Source organism: Ochotona princeps, chromosome 29 (assembly GCF_030435755.1).
Source record: "Ochotona princeps isolate mOchPri1 chromosome 29, mOchPri1.hap1, whole genome shotgun sequence".
NCBI lineage: Eukaryota > Metazoa > Chordata > Mammalia > Lagomorpha > Ochotonidae > Ochotona > Ochotona princeps.
This window is the reverse complement of record NC_080860.1, coordinates 3,276,928-3,300,960: the sequence shown is the minus strand read 5'-3', so window position 1 is coordinate 3,300,960 and position 24,033 is coordinate 3,276,928. Positions and strand designations below refer to the sequence as shown.

General features: G+C 52.6%; 2 protein-coding genes across 15 annotated transcripts in view; both read right to left on the bottom strand.

Moving 5' to 3' along the window:
- The window catches only part of PITPNM2 (phosphatidylinositol transfer protein membrane associated 2), a 122,542-nt gene extending 109,101 nt beyond the window's left edge, over nt 1-13,441 (bottom strand). For 2 of the 8 annotated variants that reach the window (XR_009244403.1, XR_009244404.1), the window contains exon 1: nt 12,897-13,440. The gene's annotated coding sequence lies outside the window, so the exon portion shown is untranslated. Of the gene's footprint in view, nt 1-9,326; nt 9,671-12,896 lie in introns of those variants that run through there. The other 6 variants (XR_009244405.1, XM_058656924.1, XM_058656930.1 and 3 more) reach the window with 6 other exon arrangements.
- Nucleotides 13,442-18,023: 4,582 nt separating this feature from the next.
- The window catches only part of MPHOSPH9 (M-phase phosphoprotein 9), a 51,267-nt gene continuing 45,257 nt past the window's right edge, over nt 18,024-24,033 (bottom strand). For all 7 annotated transcript variants that reach the window (XM_058656584.1, XM_058656587.1, XM_058656583.1 and 4 more), the window contains exons 18-23: nt 23,447-23,593; nt 22,666-22,786; nt 22,020-22,123; nt 20,458-20,705; nt 20,119-20,187; nt 18,024-18,164 (exon numbers count right to left, since the gene is read on the bottom strand). In XM_058656584.1, the coding sequence (XP_058512567.1) occupies nt 18,063-18,164; nt 20,119-20,187; nt 20,458-20,705; nt 22,020-22,123; nt 22,666-22,786; nt 23,447-23,593 (791 nt within the window). In that variant the 3' untranslated portion in view covers nt 18,024-18,062. The remainder of the gene's footprint in view (nt 18,165-20,118; nt 20,188-20,457; nt 20,706-22,019; nt 22,124-22,665; nt 22,787-23,446; nt 23,594-24,033) is intronic.

The window sequence follows — 24,033 nt, the reverse complement described above, 5'->3', positions numbered from 1 at the left end:
CAGAGAGAGAGAGAGAGATGAGATTTTTTAAAGAGAAGGAAGAGCCCAGCTCCTATTGTGTCCACTTCTCCCAGGCCTCACATGGGGGGCAGCACACACAAGGGCTTGCCCTGGAGTCGGTAGAGGTCAGGCCTGAGCAGCCCCGCTGGGCAGCGCCAGGCAGCCCTGGCCAAGCACCATGGGCACTCCGAGGCTCTGTCATGTCCGTGGTGGGCACGTAGCCAGCGCAGCGTGTCCACTGGAGGTAGGACACGGATCTGACACAAACAGGGGACCATACTGGAGTGTTCCATAAGTTTTGCAGGGGTAAAAAGTGTGTACGACAAGGTCTGAACACTTTCCCTCCCTGCCTCCTCATTCTCGGCCTTTGAATGGAGAAGCCAAAATGAAGGAGGAAAGTAGGAAGACGAGCAAGGAGTGGGGTTTAGCCTAGATGATCTCGCAGGTGCGGCCTTGGCTTCACTGCCACTCCCGGACACACAGGCGTGCACGTGCCCCTCGCTGCTGGCTAACACTCTGCCTAGGTCAATGACATCATGAGATCCAGACCTGGCAGGCAGGGCAGGAGCTGTCATCTCCACAGGTCAGAGAGAGAGGTGAAATACGTTTGCCCGGGGACACGCAGCCCAGCCTCACAGGCACCACGACCCCCACTCCAGGCCAGGGGCAGCGCCGGGCAACTGTGAGTGCTGTGTGCTGCACACCAGGGCCAAGCCTGACACAGCAGCAGTAACAGTATGCCACACACACACACAACTCAAAGTCCTGGCTAAGGAGCTGCAGGAAGGAAACAGGACCTCCTCTCCGAGTTGGCAGGAAGGCGTGTGGCCTCCTGGGCCATCAGCCTGGTATCTCCATAGTGACAGAGACTGTGGGGCTAAAAATAGAATGTCCACCTCCTGAAACCCCCGCCCACCTGCTCCACCAGTGACCAACAGGACACCTCAGTGACCGAGGAAGGCCCTGGGGCCACACGGGCGGCTCTGCATGGGTGACTGCCAGGAAGCTCTCTGGCCACAGACACCATGAACTCACAAATGCACCCTCCGTGGCGGACAGAGGTGGGACAAGCCTGCAAAAGGAGAAGAGTCCTTTGTCAGATGTGTCCTGAAGCAGGTCTCCACTTCCAAAAGCTAGTGCTGCAGCTGCAGGCCAGAGGGGGAACAAGAAGCCTGCTTAACCACACCAGGCCAGTGCAGGCACACTGTCACACAGCAGGCAGGAGCGGGCAGGCGAGGTGCCGCGCTTTCACCCCAGTAGCCAGGGGACCCTGAGGATGCTGTCTTCCCCGTTGGTACGATGAGATTCACACCACAGCGATGTTGTGGGATGAAGCGAGGGCCTGGCCGAGCAGGAAGGGCTCCTGCCCTGTAGGAACACACCTCCCGACTCAGCCTGCGCTGGGTCCTGCTTTCTGGCTGGGCTAGCCTGACCTGCGAGCGCATGTCCCCATGGAAAGCAGCTTTTCACCGTGCCAGGTGGAACTTGTCACGCTTGGGCTAAGAACAGCTACCCTCAGTCCACAGAGCCACCGGGCAGAAGTCGAAGCACAGAGAGCGGAGGCGTCCAGGAGGAAGGCGAGACCCTTCCCAGAGGCCAGAACAAACCATTACAAAACCAAGTGCAGCTCGTCACGTTAAGCCACTGCCACACGAGCTGGCATCCCAAATCAACCTGTTGATTTAAATTCTAAGTGCTCCACTTTCTATCCAACGCCCTGCTATTGTAGCTGGGAAAGCAATGGAAGAAGGCCCAGCTACTTGGGCCCTGTCACCCATGTGGCTCTTGACATTAGCCTTGTCCAGTCCCAACCATGACGGTCCCTTGGGAGGTGAACCAGTAGATAGAAGGTCTCTCTCTCCCTCTCTCTAACTCTGACCTTCAAATAAATCAGTCTTTTTAAGACTTACACATAGGGCCTGGCGCGATAGCGAGGTTAAGGTACTCGCCTTGAGCACACCAGGATCCCATATGGGTGCTGGTTCTAATCCCGGCAGCTCCACTTTCCATCCAGCTCCCTGCTTGTGGCCTGGGAAAGCAGTGGAGAACGGCCCAAAGCTTTGGGACCCTGCACCCGCGTGGGAGACCCGGAGGAAGCTCCTGGCTCCTGGCTTTGGATCGCGCAGCACAGGCCGTTGCGGTCACTTGGGTAGTGAATCATTGGATGGAAGATCTTCCTCTCTGTCTCTCCTCCTCTCTGTATATCTGACTTTGTAATAAAAATAAATAAATCTTTAACAAAAAAAGATTGCTTATTGCAATCACATTAAACATAAGGCAGAGTTTTGTAACAGATGTGTGAGAGAATGACAGACTGCGGGTGCAGGTGCCACAGGGTGCTGGCCTCTGGGTCTCTAGGGTTTACTCAGCACACCTGACCAGGCAGCCCCCATTCCCCTCGCCCAGCCCCGTCACCCCTCACCCTGCTCCACTCCGATTCCCTGAATCCGTGGAAGTGGCACCATGCCGTATCTGTCTTTCTGTGACCGGTTCACCTCACTGCGCATGATCAGGGTCATTCATAGCACTGCCAGAGACGGCACACCCTTAGATACAGATAATGTTCCACTGTCTGAATCTATGTGATTTGATTCTTAAAATCTATCTTTTTACCTTAGCCATAAGAGTATTTCTTTTTTTTTTTTAAGACTTTTTTTTTTATTGGAAAGTCAGATATACAGGGAGGAGGAGGAGACACAGAGAGGAAGATCTTCCGTGCGATGGTTCACTCCCCAAGCATCTGCAATGGCTGGAGCTGAGCCAATCCGAAAGCAGGAACCAGGAACTTCTTTGGATTTCCCACTCGGATGCAGGGTCCCAAGGCTTTGGACCGTCCTCGACTGCTTTCCCAGGCCACAAGCAGGGAGCTGGATGGGAAGCAGGGCTGCCAGGGTTGGAACTCGTGACCATATGGGATCCCAGTGCGTGTAAGGCGAGGACTTTAACCACTATGCTATCGCACCGGGCCCAGAGTATTGCTTCTTAAAATAATTGTCTAATGCATTTACAAAACCAGGAACAGAAACATTAGAAAATTAAATTAGTGCTGGGGGCTGGTGCCATGGCATAGCCTCTGCCCGTCACACTGACATCCCACTTGGTCACGGGTTAAAGTCCTAGACAGTCCACTTCTGATCCACCTCCCTGCGAATGGCCTGGGAAAGCATCGGACAATGGCCCAAGTGCTAAGGCACCGGCACCCACACAGGAGACCTAGAAGAAGGGCCCTGGCTCCTGGGGTTAGATCAGCCTCCAGCCCTTGTGGCCATTACGGGGAGTGTATCAGTGGGTGGAACATCTCGGTCTCTCATTCTGTCTCTGTAACTCTGCCTTTCAAATACAAATACATCTTTCTTTAAAAGAGGAAAATGAGTGCTAAAGACAAAGGTCCTTGCTTATTCTTCCTGTAGTCCTTCTCTCCATCGGCATGGCTGTTGGCAGGCAACTGTCCCGCCTGTTGATCTGCAACATGGTCACGGTGTAAGAGTCCTACTGTGATATGAGGCCTGCTACCGCTAATTTATAAACAGCCTTAAAATTCCCAGATAAAGCATGATGGATGCAACGCATCATTCGTCACCCGGCCCTAAGTTAATAATTAAGCACCCTTAATTGGTGAAGATATTGGAAACGCACAGCACCACCGCCTCCTAGGCACCACCACCGCATAAGACGCCAGCAGGCTCATAAGCATTCCCTAAGTCAGAGAGCTAATTCACATCCGAAGTTAATTAGCTTAATGAAGGCCGGTTCCAGACTGGCTTTCCACTCTGGCTCAGCCACCCGGGGGAGACTTGCCCAGGTCACTGCTTGGAGCACCACCAAGGGGATGAATGGCGAGACAATCCTGCAGGACCCAGCATCCAGAAGGCCTGAGCCGCTGTGAGAGGCCCCTCCTGGCAGGGACGATGCTCAGCAAGGCACCTTTGGAAGACTCAGGCTGGGGAAGGCCAGGACCCATCATCCACCCCCTCCCACCCTGCACAGCTGACTGGTGAAGAGCAGGATGACAACAGCCCCTCACGTCGAGGTGCCCGAGGTGCCCGACTGCACCTAAAACAAGCTCCCACCCAGTCTCCCCATGCCCCCCAGGGAGGGAGCAGGGCACTGAAAGGCTGAAGGCCAGCATCTCGGGGGGGCCTTTCATTGTTCTTCATTGCAGAGGCAAGCCAAAGTCAAAATCTCATTGGCCAAGGACTACACAAAAGTCCATCAACGATGGATGGGGAAACAAAATGTGGGCCATCCATCCATACAACAGGACTATCAATCAGCCTTTAAAAAGAAAAGGAGGAAATTCTGACACTTGCTATAATACAGGTGAACCCTGAGGGTATCACACCCAGTGAAAGAAGTCTGCCCCAAAATACCACAGGAGTCCACCCGTAGGAGGTGCCTAGGGTTGTCAGATTCGGACACAGACGGGAGAAGGATGGGTGCCCAGGGCCCAGGGCAGCGGGCAGCAGGGCACAATTTCACTTGGGACCAAGGAGTTCTGGAGACAGATGACGGGGATGGTTGGCCGCACAGCCTTGTGAATGCCCGGCATGCCCCCTGAGAACGACTGGTGTGGTAAATCTCTCTGTATATTTTATCACACCCATAAAGGAATGAAGGACTGACTCATGCCACAGTGAGGATGAACCTGGAAAACATGACACAGAAGTGACACGGGGGGTGGGAGGGACGTACGTCCAGGACAGGCACGTCCCCGGAGACGGGAGGCAGAGGAATGGGAAAGCATTCAGACCTCGGCTGGCACTGTGGATGCACGGAATACCACAGACGCGTGCACTTCCGATGAACTTGACCAAGTGCCTCCCCCCCCAGTGGAACGGAAGAGCACCTTGCGCCTCTCCGCTCTCCTGCTGGCCTCTCTCCTTACCCTCTCTGGTGCTGGCTTCCCTCAGCCCTGCCTGCACACTGCCTGGGCTACACTGCTCTCCATACTCCGAACCACAGCAGCTTAGGGTCCAGCTGAGCTATTCTGAAGCACCTAGCCAAGACTGCAGGGGAAGGCAGGAAACGACTGGCTAGCAGTCACTTGGGAAAACAGGTGGCCCTGAGGCTCCAGTGTTCATTTTTGAGGATCCCAAGGTCTGTCCTCCTGGGGGACCTCTGCTTCACTGGGGAGAGCCTCTTTGTTATCCTGGGCCTGGCCTGACAAACCCCTCCCCAGGAGTTCTTCTATTCAGGGCTTCCATGGGAGGCACTAAGCAAACCAGAAAGGGGGAGGCCTGCTTATACCCCGCTGGGATACCTGGACCCTAGAGCTTAGCAAAGAGGACAGCCAGGCAGGTGTGACTTCAGATGGTCAGGGACACTGGACTGATAGCCCACCCTAGAGCGGCTGCCCAGCACTGGCATAGCAGACCCTGTAATGCCTGCTGAGGGGGCCCAGTGCGTCACCTCCTAATCCTCTTAGCCAGGCAGTCATGGGCCCCTTGAGCTCCTTCCGCTCTTAGGAGAGCTCAGAGCCACTAAGAAAGCCAGGCCCCACCCATGGGGAGCCAAGTGCACAGCCGGCCTCCTCCCCCAGCTGGCTTCCTGGTGCCCTCTTTAAGAGCCACCTCTGGGTCCTTGCTCCTTCCCTATGAGGCCAGAAGCCGGGAGAAAGGATGGCTCCGAGCCTGGCTGGAGAAGGGCAGGGCCTCCCCTTGTACACAGGCCCGGCCCTGGAGACTATGTTTTCCTAAAGGCCCTCTCCAGCCCCAAGGGAAAAGAGGCCACACACAGGCCCCTGAGCACCTGGGGGCTCCTCCCCTACATGACCCCAGGGACCCTGCCCACACATGGTCTCTGCCCTCTGAGCCCAGGCTACACAGTGCAGGGCAGCCTTGACTGGGCAGCAGGGGTCAGGGAGCCTAGAGCACAGGATCCCGTTCTGAGGGATCTGCAGTCCGCTCTTAGAGAACCTTTGGTCTCCCTGACAAATAAAAGCTACACAACAACACAGCAGAGGCATTCTGTTTGGCGGGGTGGAAATGGTGGCTAAGCAGACACACTGCAAGCTACTCTGCAGTGTTAGGATCAAATCGACAAGGGATACTGGGGTTTGCAGAGCCACGCAACAGACAGGGGGTGGGTGCTGCTGTCCTAGACCCTGGAGAGGTCTGCCAGCCCAGGCACACAACTTCCACTTGGGGGAGGGGAGCCTCAGTTTTCTCACCTATAGTATGGCACAGCAGGATTCATGGGAGACAAAGAAACTTCCCTGTGTGCGGCATTTGTACCCCACAGAAGGTGGGTGTAAGTAGCAAAGGCTTCCTCACCTCTACCCACTGTCTCCCCAGGGACCCCAGGCCACCAGGCTAGGCCGCGCTGGGCTAGGCCAGGGTGTCTCCCAGGAGGAGGAGAGTGGCATTCTCCTGGAGTCTTGGCTGCAAGGAAGTCCATAGTCCAGGGCACAACTGGAGGGATAACGTGTGGCTGCCGCCCACCAGGGCCCTCCAGGACCCCGTTTGGCCCGGGGCCACCATCAGGGTAGCCCTGGGTGAACTGGGCATCCTGGATTTTTTCCAAGCTAGCCTTCAGTTCAGCAGCCATGACCTTGAGCCTGGATCCTGCTCTGCTGCCAACACCCCACGCCCAGCCCTGTGATGCTAGGGTTTCGGGGAATGGAGAGTCATTTTTCACGGTGGAAAGGTCAGGCTCGGGGACTCGGTTTTTTTCCAGGGTTCCTCCTGGCTCCCTTGTGTGTTGGATTTTAAAGAACATTCCTCAGGGAAGAGAACTTCTCAAGGGAGTAAAGGCAGGAAGGAGGGAGGGAATGTAATGAAGCAAAAGTGCAAAACGGGTGAAATTGGGCGCCAAAAAAAGAAAAAAAGCCACCTTGTCCCCAAGGAATGCGGGACAAAGCGCAGGTGAGCAGCGGCAGCCGTGAGCTCCCCCTGCAGCCTGGCAACTGAGGCAAGCAGAGCTCCTCGGCTGCCTGCTGAGGGTCAGAATCTGTGAAGTGCTCCCCCTCTTCTTCCTCACCCGCCCAGCACCAAAGGCTGGGGCCACACTGTACCCCACGAGCTCCCCCGCCTAGCTCCAGCAGGCCTCACTGTGGAGGACAACTTGGAAGCCTTGATGGGGAAGTGAAGTTGCCGGCTACCAGGATGGCTCAGCAAGGGAGAGCGCCTTCAGGCTTTTGTTATTAATGGTGTTTTAGTGTTGAGTTCTTAAACACATCAAACAAATTTCCTTTAAACTGGTAGTTACTGACTGCCGTGAGGGAAGGCTGCAGGCCTCCCACCTCCCAGATGGCTCAACCACAATAAACGTTTGGCCTGTCAGATGCGCAACACTGAAGAACTAATTGAAATATGCTGCAACCGGCAAACCCAAAATAAATGTGCAAGAATTGTTTCCTTACATGATAACCTCTCCGAACTGCCTGCGTGTCTGGCTGTCGCAGCCGGTGAGCCTCGCGGATCTGTGGTTTTCAAAGGGCTTACAGACTTTCTTTTTCCCACTGTGATTACCCAAGTGGGAAAAATTCTAATCACAGAAAGTATTTGGTTTTTCTCCCTCTTATTGAAACAGACACACTCATGGCACACACACACACACAACTCAGGCAAGGGAAAAAATCAACTCTTACGGAGTGCCAAGGAAAGCAATTAATGGGCCCTTCCGTGCGAGAAAGGAAATGTCCTCCACGTGTCCAGTGCTGCAGGTGGGAGGCCGGGCTTGGCCGTCAACCTCAGGGAGGGCCACCTGCTTCTCCTGGCACACTCCATCCCCATCCCATCTCCTCCCTCCCCCCAGGAGCCTATGAGACAGAGGGGTGGGGGTAAAGGGGATCTTCAGCTGCCAAGAGAGAAAAAAAACCAACAGTCCCTGCACTTGAGAACCACTCTACAAGAGGAAAGCAAGGCAGGCCAGGAGACGAGGTCACCAGGAGGGGCAGGACCTACGGCCAGGGTGGGGCAGAGCTGGTGTTTGAGAGAGGTATTGCTGAGATAGCCTGGGGCAAAAGAGGGACTTTGGATGTGTGGGTCCCAGGAAGCCCCATCCCTCTGGAAGCAGCTCCTTGGGAAGATGCCTCCTTCGAGGGAAGGACTGTCCCAGCTCTGCTGTAGGAAGACCCATGCTGTTGCTGTCACCCCTCTGTGTGTCAGAACTGGGGGTCTCTCCTGCATTGTGGAGGAGGGACGTGGGTACCGCCCTTCAACAGGAGGCAGGCCCTTCTGAAAGAAGCTATAGAAGGGCCAAGCGAGGTTTCTCTAGCATCCAAGATGAGCAAATGCAAGAATCTGCCCGGGCCCAGTGGCGTGGCCTAGCAGCTAGAGTCTTCGCCTTGAATGCCCCGGGATCCCATATGGGCGCCGGTTCTAATCCCGGCAGCTCCACTTCCCATCCGGCTCCCTGCCTGTGGCCTGGGAAGGCAGTTGAGGAGGGCCCAAGGCTTAGGGACCCTGCACCCACGTGGGAGACCCAGAAAGAAGTTCCTGGCTCCTGGCTTTGGATCGGCGCAGCACTGGCTGTTGTGCTCACTTGGGGAGTGAATCATTGGACGGACGATCTTTCTCTCTGTCTCTCCTCCTCTCTGTATATCTGACTTTGTAATAAAAATTAATAAATATTTAAAAAAAAAGATCTGCCTATCAGCCTGTCCCGCGCCCCAGTGTCCCCAAGGACTGGTTGAGTGCCAGCCAAGTGCCCTGCTTCAGACTGGATATACCAATGCGGCACGTGTGAAACCCAGACTGGCAGCTCCTCATTACTCATGGAGGCCCTATCTATGAACTGACCTAGTTGCTAAAATTTATTTGTATCCCCCAAATCAATGCTCCTAATGTTTTGCAAGTCACTTTTTAACTTGTGAAGAGTGGCAAAAAGCTCACAGGGCCCCACGTGCAGGAAGCAGCTGAAGCCCAACAGGGCAGTCTGTAAACAACACTCCTCTGGGGTCCACTCCGTGCTGGCCTTCTGCAAATGTATGTTTTCTGTTGGTGACTGCACTGTTTAAAATGGACCCCAGGCCCGGGACTGCCATGCTGCCTCATGTTCCTAAGCTAAGAAGGTTCTCATGGGCAAAGAAAACACGTATGTGAGGTTGGCGCCCTACAGGCACGAGTGACGCTGTTGTGGGCCCTGAGTCCAACATTCATGAATCAGAAATAGAGCTGGGCTCAGCTGGCCTGGAGCTGAAGGCTGGCAATGCCATACCCAACAAGACAGCTAAGCTACAAGCTGCTGTGCCCACACTGGAGCCAGACCCAGCTATGCCCACTCTGCCACCCCTCCAGGACTCCCTCAGCTGTCCCTGACCTCTGACTGCCTCGAGTAGCCAGCCCTTTCCAGTCAGGGAGGGACTGCCGAGGGAGGATACTCACAGGAAAGCTTTAGGAAGCACAGGGACTTCAGCAAGCAGAGGGGCGAAACTGACTTCTCGATGCTCTTTGCCCAAGGTTGCTGTTCGGGTTTTTGATTTGTTGGTTCCCGGATCCCTGCCTCTTGGTTCATTTCCTCTTTGTCCTCTGGCAAGGGCAGCTGTTACTATGAGTAATTTCAGCGAATGCCAGCCAGCCCCTCCTAACAGAGCTCTTTATGTCTTTGGCCATAAAGATTCCACGGAGGACTGTCCTGGAGCTAGCTGGGCTATGCATGAGGAAGGCAGCACTGCCATTCCCATTTTATTAAATAAATAAAGGCCCAATGCCCAGGGCCGCTGGCACCACTGCGACTGACAGCTGGGACTAGAACCAGTCAGAAAGAGCACCGATCTGGAGTGTATAATCAGGCTCCAGGCTGGCTTATAGGCCAAGTCACTTCGCGTCCAGGATCCTCAGCCGGGCGTGGGCCTCCCTGAGGGCTCTGAGACTGCACCACAGCCTCCCTGCTTCAGCCTCTGGGCAGTTCTTTCCTATCAGAAGCCCTGTCCTGGTGGACCTTTGTGACAACCACAGATGCTGGACTCTGGTCCTCCACCTTTACGGATGCTGTGGTGGGCTGATCAAAGCGCTGCCTGTTCTCAAGACCTCTTTCACATTCCACTTCTTCCAGGAAGTCAGCCCTGACTGCCTTACCCAGAAAGGGCGTTTTCCTCCTTGAACTCTGTCTGAAGCAACACTTAGGACACACACACACACCCTGTGTCACGTGTGAACTCATCTGGCTAGGCACACAGTGGGTTGGTACAGTGCTGGGTGCAGGGCCAGTAAACGCACTCAGTTCCCCAGTCTGTCCACTGTTTTCCAGAAACCTCTGGTGACAACCGCTGCAGAGTCTAGATGGACAGACGTATACAGAAATATGCGCTTTAAGGGCCATCCTACAGGAAGGTGGATGAGGACCACGGACCATAGCCAACGAGATGCAGCGCATCTCACAGTGCGCGTGGAGGCGAAGGCGGACCCCCCCAATCACGGGAAAGCCAGGGCGGGGTGCAGAAAGCGTCCGGCAGAACTGGGGACAAATGCAGACCGACTGTAAATCAACTGACCTCACTGCGTCTCAACATCTTCCTCTTCAAAAGTCTAATGGCAGGTGGGGACACCACTGTCCCCACAAAGCGTGGTGTGGACCAACGACACCTCCTTTCCTTCCCCTCTCCCTCATCACTGGCAAATTGGAAATCAACCTAGTTTCTGGAGGAAGGCCAAAAGGCCACCTGGTCCTTGCTTCTGAAAGAAGTTTTTCATCTAAGATGCCCAAAGAAGGCTTCGGCAGAGAGGCAGTGCCTCAGGTTATGGATTTAGAGCTGACCAGATGAGGATTTGCTGTGGCCCTATTTGAAAAAGCTTAGTAAACAGTGATCCAGTGGCCTCTGGGGAACCCGTGTAAGAACCACTTAGCAACAGCTGTGTCCGGAGGCAGGGGCCCCTGTCAGCGGGTTCCAGCGCTGCTGGTGGAGGGGTTGATCCTGTCTGCGCCAAGCTGAGGCTGGCGGGTGGGTGTGAACGGCCACTTTGGGAGGACCGTCTGCTGGCAGCAGCTCCCTGCCTGTGGTAACTCATGCTGCTGCGATGTCACTGTCCTTCCTCCAACCCTGCTCGGGACATCTTTTCCAAAAACAGCATGGCAAGCACAGATCTCAAGGCCCCAGACGTTTCCTCTTCTCAACCCTCCAAATAGCCACACATCCTCCACAGCCAGCTCGGCTCAAAGCCCAGGTTGGAGAGGCAGGACCGGATGCACTGCGTGGCCTCCGGGCAGGGAGGAGGGCCACACTGGGCGCCCACCACACAGAACATCCTGGGGACATCTGAACCGACCCTGGCACCATCTACCCAGTGTGATTTTCCTGGGTGCCTACTGTGACCATGGCAAGAGAAAAACACAGACCAGTGAAGGGCCTTAGGAAGTTTGCGGGAAATGTCTATTTCCTTTTAATTCTTCTTGGACATTTTGAAGTTCCTTGGTCCAATTCAGCACCACAGATAACCAGCTAGGATAATTGTTGTTCTGGGCCAGCAAGCAGGCTGAGCTTCCGCAACAAAGATGGTGGCGTCAAAAACCTCTCCCTAGCATGACCCAAGACAACAACGGGGAAACCACCGGAGGGAGGAACCTCCAGGCAGCCTGGGGGGCCGGAGGGGAGTGCCAGAGGAAGGGAATGGTGGAGAGGAAGCAGACAAGGTGGACAGAGCCCAGATCCCCCAAGGACTAATGCGTGTGCCAAGAAGATTCTCTCAGGAGCAATCAAGAGTGGGGAAACCAAGGGATGCGGTCAGGTTTCGGCAGCAGCCTGTGCAGAAAGCTCGGCCTGGCCCCCAGCTCCTGGGCTTCCCACAGTTCCACCCTGTACCCTCCAGCTTCCCAGGCCTCGGCAGGTGGGAAGGCCAGAGGAGAGGCCCTTTCCACGCTCAACTTGAGGCCAGGCTCAGGCCATCTCCAGGGCACGGGATGTGCTGCCCTGTCCTGGCGGGAAAAGCGCCCTGCCAGGGTCTCTGCAGCGGGAGAGCGCTGGGACTCCATTCCTGCCACGGAGCGTGGCCTCCCACGCAGACAGCGAGGGTCCTCCAGGCAGGCCAGGCAAGCATCCACAGGGCTCCTACTCTCCAGACCTACAGGGCAAGGAACTAGAGCGGAACTACCCCGGGAGCTCACAAGCCCACAAATGAGATAAGCCAGGCACAAAAGTAACCATAAAATAAAGCAGACTGATGATAAGAGTGACACAGATAAGAGGCAGTGGGAGTGGAGAGGGGGAACTCTCACTCCCCCAGAGGACAGGGCCAAGGGAGAGGGCAGAGGAAGGCACGGATGGAAGGATGCGGAGCCTTAAGTGGGGGCGCTCGGTAGCCTGGGAAGGACAAGGCTGGGGGACTTGCCTTGCAGTGACATTCGTGTGGCACACAGTGCTCATTCACCCCGTCAGGACTTCTTGGAGGGAATGACCGCGCATCACCCATCACCCTCTGGCCCTGCCCCTGCTGAGGTGCGGAAGGAGTTAGGGGGCATGGAGGTAGAGGCGGGGGAGCTGGCACCTCCAGCTGCAACAGGAAAGGAGACCCCACATGAAGATGATCCCACCCCATCCCAGAACCTGACACCCACCCGCGCAGAAGCCCGACCCAGGCCCTAACCCGCCGGGTCATCCAAGCGGTGGTCCCGGGGCAGGCCCAGTCCTGCACGCACACCTGCCTCCACACGTGGCACTTGTCAAGGGGAGGGGGAAGTCCACTCCCCCCCACCGCAGCCACCTCTGGAATTTTGAATATTTGCATTCGGGGCAGGAATCCGGGGCGGCCCCGCCTTGGGTGGGGGTCGCCCGCAGGCCACATCCTCTGGTCCGCCTCGGCACCTGGCCTCCGATCTCCAGCCCAGGCAGCGGGCAGGCGAGCCGGCGGACAGGGCCTCACGGGCCCGGCTCCCGGCCCGCGCCGGGCACTGCGGGGTTGGCTGCGTTCCCCGCCCGCCCGCCGACCCATGGGCCCAAGAAGGGCCGCCGGGACACTCACCCCCGCTCGGTAGGGCCGCGGGCTCCGTCCTCTTCCGCCGCGGGCTGGGCCGCCGCCACTGCCTCACGCCGCCTCCCGGGGTGCGCTGGCCCTGCGGCCCCGGCCAGGCCGGCTGCGCCCCGCGGCCCCGCGCGCCTCAGCGGCCGGCTGGCCCCGCGCGAGCGGCTGGGCACCAGCGGGCATGCTCCGGGCCGTCGGCGGGCGACACACGTGCCGGCGCCGCGGCTCTGGCGCCCCCGGCTGCTCTCGGGGCGGCGGCCGTAGCTGTGAGGAAGCGGCGGGCCGGCGGGGCGCGAGCGGGCCGGTTGGACAGCTCTACGCCGCGGCGCCGCCGTGCCCCGCGCGCCCCAGCGGCCGCTGCTGCTGCCCGCGCGCGCCGGGCCCGGCTCGCATTCCCTCACTCGGCGGCGGCGGGCGAGCGGCGCCTCCTCAGGCCGCGCGCGGGAGCGGCAGCGGCGGCGGCGGCTGTGGGGGCGCTTCGCTGCCGAGTTCGGCCCGGGCCCCGCGCCTCCGCCGGAAGAACCTCTGGGACTTGGGCACCCCGACCTGTTCCTCGCCCTTGCCCTCGCGCGGCAGTGCGCTCGTGGGGTCCGGACTCGGCCCCGCACCCTCCTTCCCCTCAGCCGGCTCACTCTGGGAAGAGAGCGGGTAGACACGCGGTGATCACGCCAGGCTTAAACCTTTGTAAAATGGCAGTGCCCCGGGCGTGAAGCGATGGGGCAGAAGGGCCGGCGGGGCTGGCAACGGGCAGGCCAGGCCGCGGGAGTTTGTCAGATGCGGATAAGCCGCCCGTCTCCAGCGGCGCGGATGCCAGGAGCTGGAGTGTGTGCTGCAAGCTGTCCCTCGCCAAGAGGAACTGGAAAAGGATCAGAAAAGAAGCGTCATCTTCCCGTCCCTGTGCTGCTGGACTCTCCATCTGTAAATTAAATTAAAAAGACCAAGCTAGGCCTCGGTGCAGTTTGAAAGAAAACGATGTGGTTGTTTGGGCTGAGCAGAGCCTGGTTTGCCCAAAACTAAAGTCAGGAAAGCAAATAGGCATTGCTAACATGGCCCTCGGTGGCCATGTCAGCGTGCCAGCTGGCTCAGCTCTGCCCTTGGGTCACTGTCCGAAGCGGAGAGCCGGAGCCGGCTGGGAAGGCCACCGCCACCCTGACTGCCTCACAGTGCCTGCGGTGGGATGGCCGCACACCAAGGCCAGGGAAAGGGCCCCAACTGCTAAGGCCCAAGAGCTCTCCTGAGTTCTGTTAAGATTTCTGGGGGTGCTCCCGGATCCTGCTAGTGGGGGCCGAGCCCAAAACCAGGACCTCAAGGCTAAGGACAGATAGCAGGTGTGAAGAAATACAGACACCACGGGACAGTTCATCTCCACCCATGTTTATTGAGTGCCTATATTCAAGAATGAAGACATGGTCCCTGCTTACAATTTAATCACCCCAATGTTTGGACTAGATGAAACCACACCTGTTACAAGCACTTTTCTTTGGGCTTACTTAGCAGCATTATAGGAAGTCAACTTTTCACATTATCGGTCAATGTAACAGTGAAATTGTTAACAATGTAATTGTCTGAAATCTGTAGTCATATGGCATATAATGTCTAGCAGTGCACGTTATGGCTTGATTCCTTCGATGCCCGAGGGGCCCACTGAAATAAAGCACAAACCAGATGGGGAAAGGCTTAGAAACACAGATCTAAGAATGCTGGGTAACGATTATCAAACTGCCATAGAGATCTTGGCAGGACTTTTCTTTTGGGGCAAAAGTTGCACAATACAATCGATTTAATCAGACCTGTAAATCTCCTGACCACATACGGCTGTCGCGTGTTATCTTTCACTTCCACAGGGATCCAGGTGGACTTTTTTTTAGAATTTCTTTATTAAAGACAACACAAAGTGGTACATTAAAATTCAGTGAAAACTGCTTCTGGGAGATCTACAAATTAAAATAACAAAACATCTAATTTTACTGCATATACATAGGTTCAGAATTTCAAATAGCATTCAGAAAAGAATCTGGCTTTTCTTGGTTAAAAAAGGCAATAGCTAGTTATCAAACTCTAAAATCCTCATCTCCACCTAACCTCTCAGCACCAAGGGGTGGGCACCTCCTTCACCTGGTGGTTACCAGCCACCAAATGCTGCCAGTCAGACCTGAATTTGTAACATATAATGCCCAGCATCACCAATGAAGATTCAAGTGCTTTCTGTACTTAATCTGTTGGGGCCATCAACCTTTTAAGATTTCAAACACACGTAAGATGGAAGCCCACTTAAACTAAAAAAAAATTTAAATTATTTCTTTGCAAAGCATAGAGAACATTTCATACCACCTCACAGAAAAGTCAGCCCAAGGCACTTTCAGATAAATTGCTTAAGACACAGGTCTCAAAATTCCACTTGGAGTCTAGGCGTGATGGCTCAGCGGTTTAAGCCTCACTTTGCAAGCACCGAGATCCCATATGGGCACCGGATCATGTCCCATCTGCTCCATTTCCCAGCCAGCTCTGTTTGTGAGTTGGGAAAGCATCAGAGGACGGCCCAAAGCCTTGGGACCCTACACAAACACTGAAGATCTGAAAAAGATCCTGGCTCCTGGCTTCGGATCAGTCCAGCTCTGGCCACTGCAGCATTTGGGGAGTGAACCAATTCATAGATCTTTCTGTCTCTCCTTTTCTCTGTAAATGTCTTTCCAATGAAAATAAATAAATCTTCAAAAACCTACTTAGAATGATTTCCAAAGTATGTGGGTAATGCAGAAAGTTTCTGGGAAAACAGAACTGCTTATTTTGCTGCCACAGTGTAAGTCCACATGCACTTCTGAACACTTAGGGTATGTGGATTTCAACTTTGCACCCAAATAACCTTGTCTTTTAATCTCATCTTCTCCGATTCAAAGGACTGTTCTTTCCCTTTGGTCCTGTCACGGACTGCAGGGCAAGCCAGGCCTGAGGCAGATGGGACTCACAGGTAACTGGCTCCCAGTCTCCCCTTTCCTGGCCCTTGTGCCCAACTGTGCCAGGCACTGGCACTGTCCTGGGGTTGCACCTGCCACTGCTTCCATTGGAGAGATTCTTCAGTATCGACAGCAGCTTTGCATTGGAAAGTAACAGGCAGACGGAGGCCGCCAGGAGGGCTCACTCGGTTTCTGCATGCAAAGGCACTTTCCAGGAGCGGAAGATTCGCAGGGATTTTTTTTTTTTTCACCACTAACTGCAGCACTGTCCCAGCCAGCAACAAAAATAGTTTACCTCGCTGGGCTAACAGGTGCTGTCTGTAGGTGACTGCCGCCTTTCACACTTTTTGGTTGAGTGTTCTTGCAAGACAAGCACTACCAAAGGGAGAGAGGCCAGAGGATTTTCCTTGGTTTCCCTCTTCATGGCTACAAAGAAAATCAAATAAGAAATAATAATGATAAAAAAAGTAACTGATAGTTCCAGTCTATTCCATGTTAAAAGTCAAAACATATGCTTGCAGAGAGAGGCACAGAAGATGTTTTGATGGAGCTTAAAGTCTTTTTCAGAATAAGCCAATTATAGGTTACTAAGAAGATAGCTCCTTGGCAAGATAAAGCTCTCAGTACTTCTGAAACTGCCATTTCCTTTCTCTTAAAAATATAGAAGACTTAACAGCAAAAGGGGAAAATGAAATGCATGAACAATTTTCAGGTTGCTTTTTACTATCAAGTCAGGAAAAAAACAAGGCAGGCAATGTGATCAGGAAAGTCAACCCTCCCAGTCCCCTCGAGAGCTTTCAGAGAGTCTGACAGCAAGTCAGAGAACAGAAACTAACTCCAGAGGCACTTGAATTCGTTCCTAAGTTAGGCTGATGAGGCTCCTGAGCAGGAAGGAAAGTTCCCCCTGGACTGTGGAAAGGGTCCCTTGCTCCACTAGGGTTCCTCTACCCCAGCATACACATACAGAGGACAGCCTGTGGGCTGCTTCTCTGGAGCCCAGCCAGGAGCGCTAAGAGAGCCTGCTTGGAGGCAGACAGGCACCCTGGATGGAGCCCCTGGCTGAGCTGGTTCACTGTTACTACCAGTGATAACAAACTAGCACTGGAGCCCGAGTGTCAGCAGTGGCTCTGGGTGCTCAAGCCTGGATAAGTCTGTTTATTAACACGCATCGAGTGTGAGCAAGTGGGTACCAGGTTCTGATCGGTGCCACACATCAGATGGTTCAGTAACTGACTAAGCCAACATTCCCAGTGCAAACCCACAAGTACTTGTGGATCAGAGCTGAGTCCTCCGCCACGTGGTACTTCTGAGAGCCAGGGAGTGCTGCCCAGGACAGTGGCTGCAGTGACCTAGGAAACTATGTGGAAGGCAGCAGGCTCTGTGTATGCACAGTCCCCGTCCAAAAGCAGGTACACAGACAGCTCTGGTCCCAAACCTAGAGCTCCGGTAGCATCCCTGTTGGCAGCTTACTGGGGGCTGGCTATGTTCCATGTGCCGTCCAGAGGGCCACAAATTACATCCAGAATGATGGGGAAAGAGCGCCAGCTCTCCTGTTATCGACCCCTTTCTGGAAATACTACATGAGAGCAAACTGGAGACTCACACCCCTGTCATTTTTTTCTTCACACCAATGAGTTTAAGGGAAACAAAATGAGTTCTATCCGTGTAATTTCCGAAGAGTTGCAACAGTCCACTATTACTATCACTCTATGCCTTATTTCAAACAGGAGTTACATGATTACTTATTACAAACCTCAACACTAATACCCAAGGTGTGCTGTCAATTGTTTTTATAGTCAGCACGTTTCAAGCTATCATTGTGGAAGCTGTTGCTGAACATTTATTTTAAAAAATGAACCATATTTACAATGTAGAACAAGTTAAAAAACTGGTGTGCAAAGTTATCATAAAAGGATAACACGATTTAGAAACAAGCTGCCTTTCTTATTTACATTTCCTTTTTCTGGATATAAATTGGAGACATACTATTTAAAAATAATACCTTTTAAATAGTAAAATATACAAGAGATTCCTGAGCATAACAAAAATATCTTGAAAATATGTGGCCATTTGAAGTATAAAACAGCAAGTGTAAGAATAGCATGATTGTAAACTATCACTCATAAACAGTACAAAATACTTTGCCTTTTCTGAGTGCATAATTATACATCAGTGCAAACAAAAATGTCTCAGAATTTAATGGCTACAAATCTCAAAGATTTGCAGAGGTGCGTAAAATGTGAAACTTCTTTAGTGTCATTCGAACTGAACCCAGTTCTCGATTAATCCTTTCCAAACGATCTTCCAAGGCTTCCTAGGTGAGAACAATGGAAGAAGCTGAATTAGACTTCTACATCAAGCTCAATGGTTTCTATAATTACAACCAAACTGACCTTTTAGCTAAAAAGCAAGTATAAACATCAAATCTGCAGAGTTATTTTGATTTTTATACAAATCATCTTATTTATATTCTTTCTTTTAAACTAAAGAGTATGAATCAGATTTTCAGGGCTTTGCACAATAGCCTAGCGGCCAAAGTCCTCACCTTGCATGTGCCAGCATCCCCTATGGGCACTGGTTCTAATCCCGGCTGCTCCACTTCCCATCCAGCTCCCTGCTTGTGGCCTGGGAAAGCAGTGGAGGACGGCCCAAAGCCTTGGGACCCTGCACCCACGTGGGAGACCCAGAAGAGCTCCTGGCTCCTGGCTTTGGATTGTTTAGCTCCGGCCATTGCAGCCACTTGGGGAGTGAATCGAGGGACAGATCTTCCTCTCTGTCCGTCCTCATCTCTGTTTTGTCTGACTTTACAAATGAATCTTTAAAAAAAAGTGTTTGCTGTTTCTATTCGTTCGTGCGACAGGACGCTGAGCGCTGTCCGCCATTTCCCTGCCACAGACCTGTGCTCTCTAAATCTTCAGTTGGGAAGAGCCCAAATTTTTCAATATACAAGGGAAGAAAGTATGAAAGAAGTATTTCAGATCGACTTAGCACCAGACTGTCCACAAGCTTTTCTTCTGCTTTCCTAGTAAATTATTTTGAATTTCATGATTAATCCAAGCTTATAAATTACTGAATAAAAACTTTCAGATCAAAAATTGTAACAAGTGTTACGGTCAGAAGCAAAGAGAAAATGGGAACACAAGTCCTAAAGACTTCTGCTTCAAGGAACTCTCAAGTTCAGGCTCTGAAGTCAAATATGCAGCACAAGAAGTGGACTTGCTGGGCCCAGCATGGCAGCCTAGTGGTTAAACTCCTCACCTTGCAGGGGCCAAGATCCCTTTTGGTCGCCAGTTTGTGTCCCAGCTGCTCCACTTCTCTCTGCTTGCAGCCACGTGAGGAGTGAACCAGTGGGTGGAAGATCTTTCTCTGTAAACCTGACTTTCCAATATGTAAGTGAGTAATTAAATAAATGAACATGCTTGCTGTTATGGTTGGAACATTTTTTTAAATTATTATTTTCTAATTTGAAAGGCAGATATACGGAGAGAAGAGACAGAAAGAAGATCTTCCATCTGATGATTCACTCTCCAAATGGCGACAACAGCTAGAGCTGTGCCCATCTGAAGCCAGGAGCCAAGAGCCTCTTCCAGATCTCCCACATGGGTGCAGGGTCCCAAAGCTTTGGGCTGTTCTCCACTGCTTTCCCAGGCCACAGGCAGGGAGCTGGAAGGAAGTGGGGCCGCTGGGACATGAACTGGCACCCACGTGGGATCCCAGGGCATGCAAGGCACAGACTTCAGAAGCTAAGCTACCGCACCAGGCCTTGGTACATTTTTAACTGAGCAGATTTTTAAAAGTCTCATGGTTTCATGTCTTTAAAATCTTTGAATAGTAACTAAGCAAGCATGATCTAAAAAACGTCCCTGGTCAAGGCAGCTGCACCCCCTGCTAATGGACCTCAGCACTGTGCTTCCCTCAATCCTGCAAAGCGAGTTCAAGGGAGTTCAAGGGAGTTCTGCTGAGGGAGGATTAACTAACAATGCCAATCTGTAATGGGCACATGGCCAGCTGCTCCCACGTTCGGTCTGGGATATAATACGGCATGAACAGCATCCTCTTCAAGTGTGTAAGTAAAACGAGTTTTTATTCCTGAAAGCTAGCATGCAGTTGTAGAAGTCATCAGTACACCCTTCCTGCCAGGCGCCACACGCCGGCACAGCGTCACTCGGCGCAGGAGCCAGTTTTCCCTGTGCTGGTCCTAAAACGCCCCTCGCCGTGTGGGGTCTCGCAGGCGCTGGCCACAAGGGGATTCCGGCAGAACTGCTCACCTGATTTAACCTCGTCTGTAAAGTGACTCGTCCTCTGGGAGAAGGCATTCGGCTTAGCGCTGCCTCAATCTGTGAACACGCAGGATGTTCCAATAAAAATAAAAGCATTCCAGTCACCCAAGAACGGAAAGAGAACATTTTAGCCCAGCACTGTGTGACCTAGGTTCCCTCGGTCATTGGTCAGCCACAAGCAGCACCTTGCCCGGGTGCTGTGCTGTGGCCCCCACCGCCCCCACGGGCACTTCCTGACATGGTGTGACTCAGTGCTTCCTTTCTCACCACTCCTCAGACACGAGCATTAAGCGCACAAAAAGATTTTCAAAATACTTTTGTTTTTACCTGGTCCTTTTCTTTTGTAAGTTCATCAAAAAATCGTTCTGTTTCAGCTAGAGTTCTAATTTTGGCTGTGTATTCAAAGTCAGCCCCCTGTGCCGTTACGGGAACAGGCTCACACGGCTGGCGGCCAGCTGACTCCCACTCGTCCCAGGCTGCTCGCACAGGCGCCTTCTTCACTCCACTTGGCGAACGTTCGGGGCAGGAGCTGTGATTAATATGGCTGTCAGTGGCTTTTTCTGAATAGTTTTTTTCTGTCAGAGGGGAAAGACATTTTATCAATTTTTCCAATATATTACATACATGTTAAATATAACGCCCAACTTCACTTTCTGGAAATGGTTGCTATAGGGCCCAAAGAAGCAATGGAAACAAGCACAATAATCAGTATTTACGCAGTGCCTTGCCATCACCTTAACAATTTTCACAATTCCTCAAAATGAATGTGAACAAACTTTATGTGAACACAAACGACCTTTAAAGACTGCACTGCTGTCTGATGGATCTGACTGCTACCTACAATGCCGGCATCCAGGCTGTCCTACTTCTGATCCAGCTCCCATCTAATGACCCTGGTTAAGGACCAAGGAACAGCCCAACTCCTTGGGCCAATGCATCCACATAGGAGAGCAGGATTAAGCTTCAAGCTCTGGCTTCAGCCTGGCCCAGCCCGGGCTGTTGTAGCCATTTGGGAAGAGAACCAGTGGATGGAAGAATTCTCCATTTCTCCACTCTGCTTCTATAATTCTGCATTTCAAATAAATAAATCTTTTTTTTTTAAAGATTTATTTATTTTATTACAAAGTCAGATATACACAGAGGAGGAGAGACAGAGAGGAAGATCTTCCGTCCGATGATTCACTCCCCAAGTGAGCTGCAACGGCCGGTGCGCGCCCATCCGAAGCTGGGAACCAGGAACCAGGAACCTCCTCCGGGTCTCCCACGCGGGTGCAGGGTCCCAATGCATTGGGCCATCCTCGACTGCTTTCCCAGGCCACAAGCAGGGAGCTGGATGGGAAGTGGAGCTGCCGGGATTAGAACTGGCGCCCATATGGGATCCCGGCGTGTTCAAGGCGAGGATTCTAGCCGCTAGGCCACGACACCGGGCCCAAAATAAATAAATCTTAATAAAAATGAACAGTAGGCAATCCACAGAGTGGACCTGCACCCCTACCATGCATGGTGAGTTCTCTTGAGGGCCTACCCACATGGCTCTTACATATTGTAACATTCTTCCAAATTTAAAATATCAGTGAGTAAAGGCAAAAACAATTACCTAGAGCCAACATTACATATAAACTATGGAATATAAAATAAAGGAAATTACTGGATAGCAGGACCCTGGTCATTAAACATTACCTCACCTGTACCTTGGTTTCCCAACTTTTCACTGAGGATGACAATGCTGATGTAACAATACAAAGCTGAACAACATACCATCAATGCTCACAGGTCCAGAAGGAGGACTTTGAGCATGGGATGCTGTAAGAAAATGTTAGCACCTTGGGAAGATACTAGAGTCTGAGAACATAAGCAATTAAAACCATGGAACAATCTTTAGAAGATACCTTCTAAGTCATCTAGGTTCAGAAAATGCAGTTGTTTTCTTGGATTGGTGCGTTGTGATGTAGACACAGGAACGGTGTCCAAATCATCCAGAAGGACATCACACCTGTTGAATGAAGCAAGTGACTTGGAATGAGATGCTAAGTGATTTTCCCCATTCCCACTACAAACATGACATGCTGTCCAGGTAACTCACATATTTACATATTTTCTTAAAAAGAAAAAAAAAGATGGCTGTCTAGCATTGGAATTTTCTATTTTCTAACACAAACCCATATTACACACTAGAGATTAAGTGCTTGTGGGAAGCAGGCAGGACCTCACAGAGGAGAGATCCAGCCACGACACTCCAGGGCTCTCCTGGAAGGGCAGTCCGAGCTCAGGCCCAGGCCCACGGCAGAGCCGCCCTCTGGCTGCTGCAAACAGCCCAGCAGTCCTCCTGGGTCACTCACATTCTGGAGAGAACAGGAACCAGGCTTCTCTATCCAAAAACCGGACGAGGTGACTGCTATCAAGGTATTCATTTAAACAATAAGAGCCCCATGTATGGTGACCGGAAATCTGATGGTTAAAGGCATGTGTTCATGTTTTTGGAAACAGTACATTTACATACACCGTTTATGCCACTGTGGCACAGTACTTCCTTACCGAGCTGGACTGCTTTCAGGGTTGCTATGTAGATGACTAAATCCTGGAGACAAATTTTCCTTAGGGGATCGCTTTGGACTATAAGCCACAGTCACTGGTGTTAACATAATCTCTCTTTTTGCTACAGAAGGAAACAAAGAGGAAATATTCTTTTTATTTTGGCAGAACAGTTTCTTTTTTAGAACTTCTTCTAATTTTATAAGGCTTGACCATTTCATTGTGAAATGCTAAGAGTACAAAAACAATCGAATAACTCCTGTCCTGGCATCTAGGGAGCAACACCAGTAACACCTCAGCACTTCAGGCTAGCTTCGGCTTTCCAGCTCAGACTGGTTTGGCAGGATTTTACAAGTGGACTGGAAATGAGCTGGAACCACAGTGAGCATTCCTCCCACACAGCACCCGAAGGATCCCCTCTGTGTACGAAATGGAAATTGGAGTCCCAGAGACTCAGCGCTGAGGGGCTGGGGGCAACAAAGACACACCTTCTCCAAGCTGACCAACCTCAGCTCCCAGGTCTGAATGAATGACTAACAGCTGTCTTATCACCTCAAAAAATTGAGAAGAGCGATTAGTTGTGCTAAGTTCCTCAACATACACACGTAACAAACCCACTTGAACAGACAGACTGCTTCAGCTATATCTGCAGGGTCTGTAAGCTCAGGGACCACAGGGCCGTGCTCAGCGCAGCCCCGGAGGTGCCAGACTGAGCAACGGTAAATGAGCAGAAAGTGCCCAGTGCCCGCGCCCCTCCAGCCTGAGAGACGCATCAAATGCTTACTCGGAGTGCTGGACTTCCGACTGGAAGGCGGCAAGGACGACGACCTCTGTGAGGCAGGGCCGAGTCTCCTGGGCCTCTGCTGGGCACACTTCTCAGGGCAGCGACTCGCAGTGACCGGCGTTTCCAAGCGTCGAGGACTCACTGATCCTGTACCAAACAAACGGATCACAACAGTACCTTGCCTTCAGCTGCCCGCCGTATGAACAGATGGCCAGCTCCAGCAAGGCCTTCCCCTCAGCTTAACGTCCTGCTCAACAGCATTTCTTCTCATGTAATGATTAGTTTGTACCTCATTATAATGGTGCAAAATGCCTGATGGAAACAAATGTGGGGCTGTGTAATGAATTCATCCTGCATGCCTTGTGATGCTCCACCCTCCAGGTGATTTTTCAAGTGTTTACTTAGAGATAGTAGTTCCCGATTTATTTTCTAGGAGGCGCTGCTTTCCCAACGCCCCAGCAGAGCTGCGGCTTCCCGGGCAGGTCTGAGCGGGAGCAGAGGGCAGAGACAGTGCCGCTGGCCTAGCCCGAGGGAGGACACAGGGCTGAGGACAGCTGGCTTCTTCACCAAAACCTCGACCAGCATCT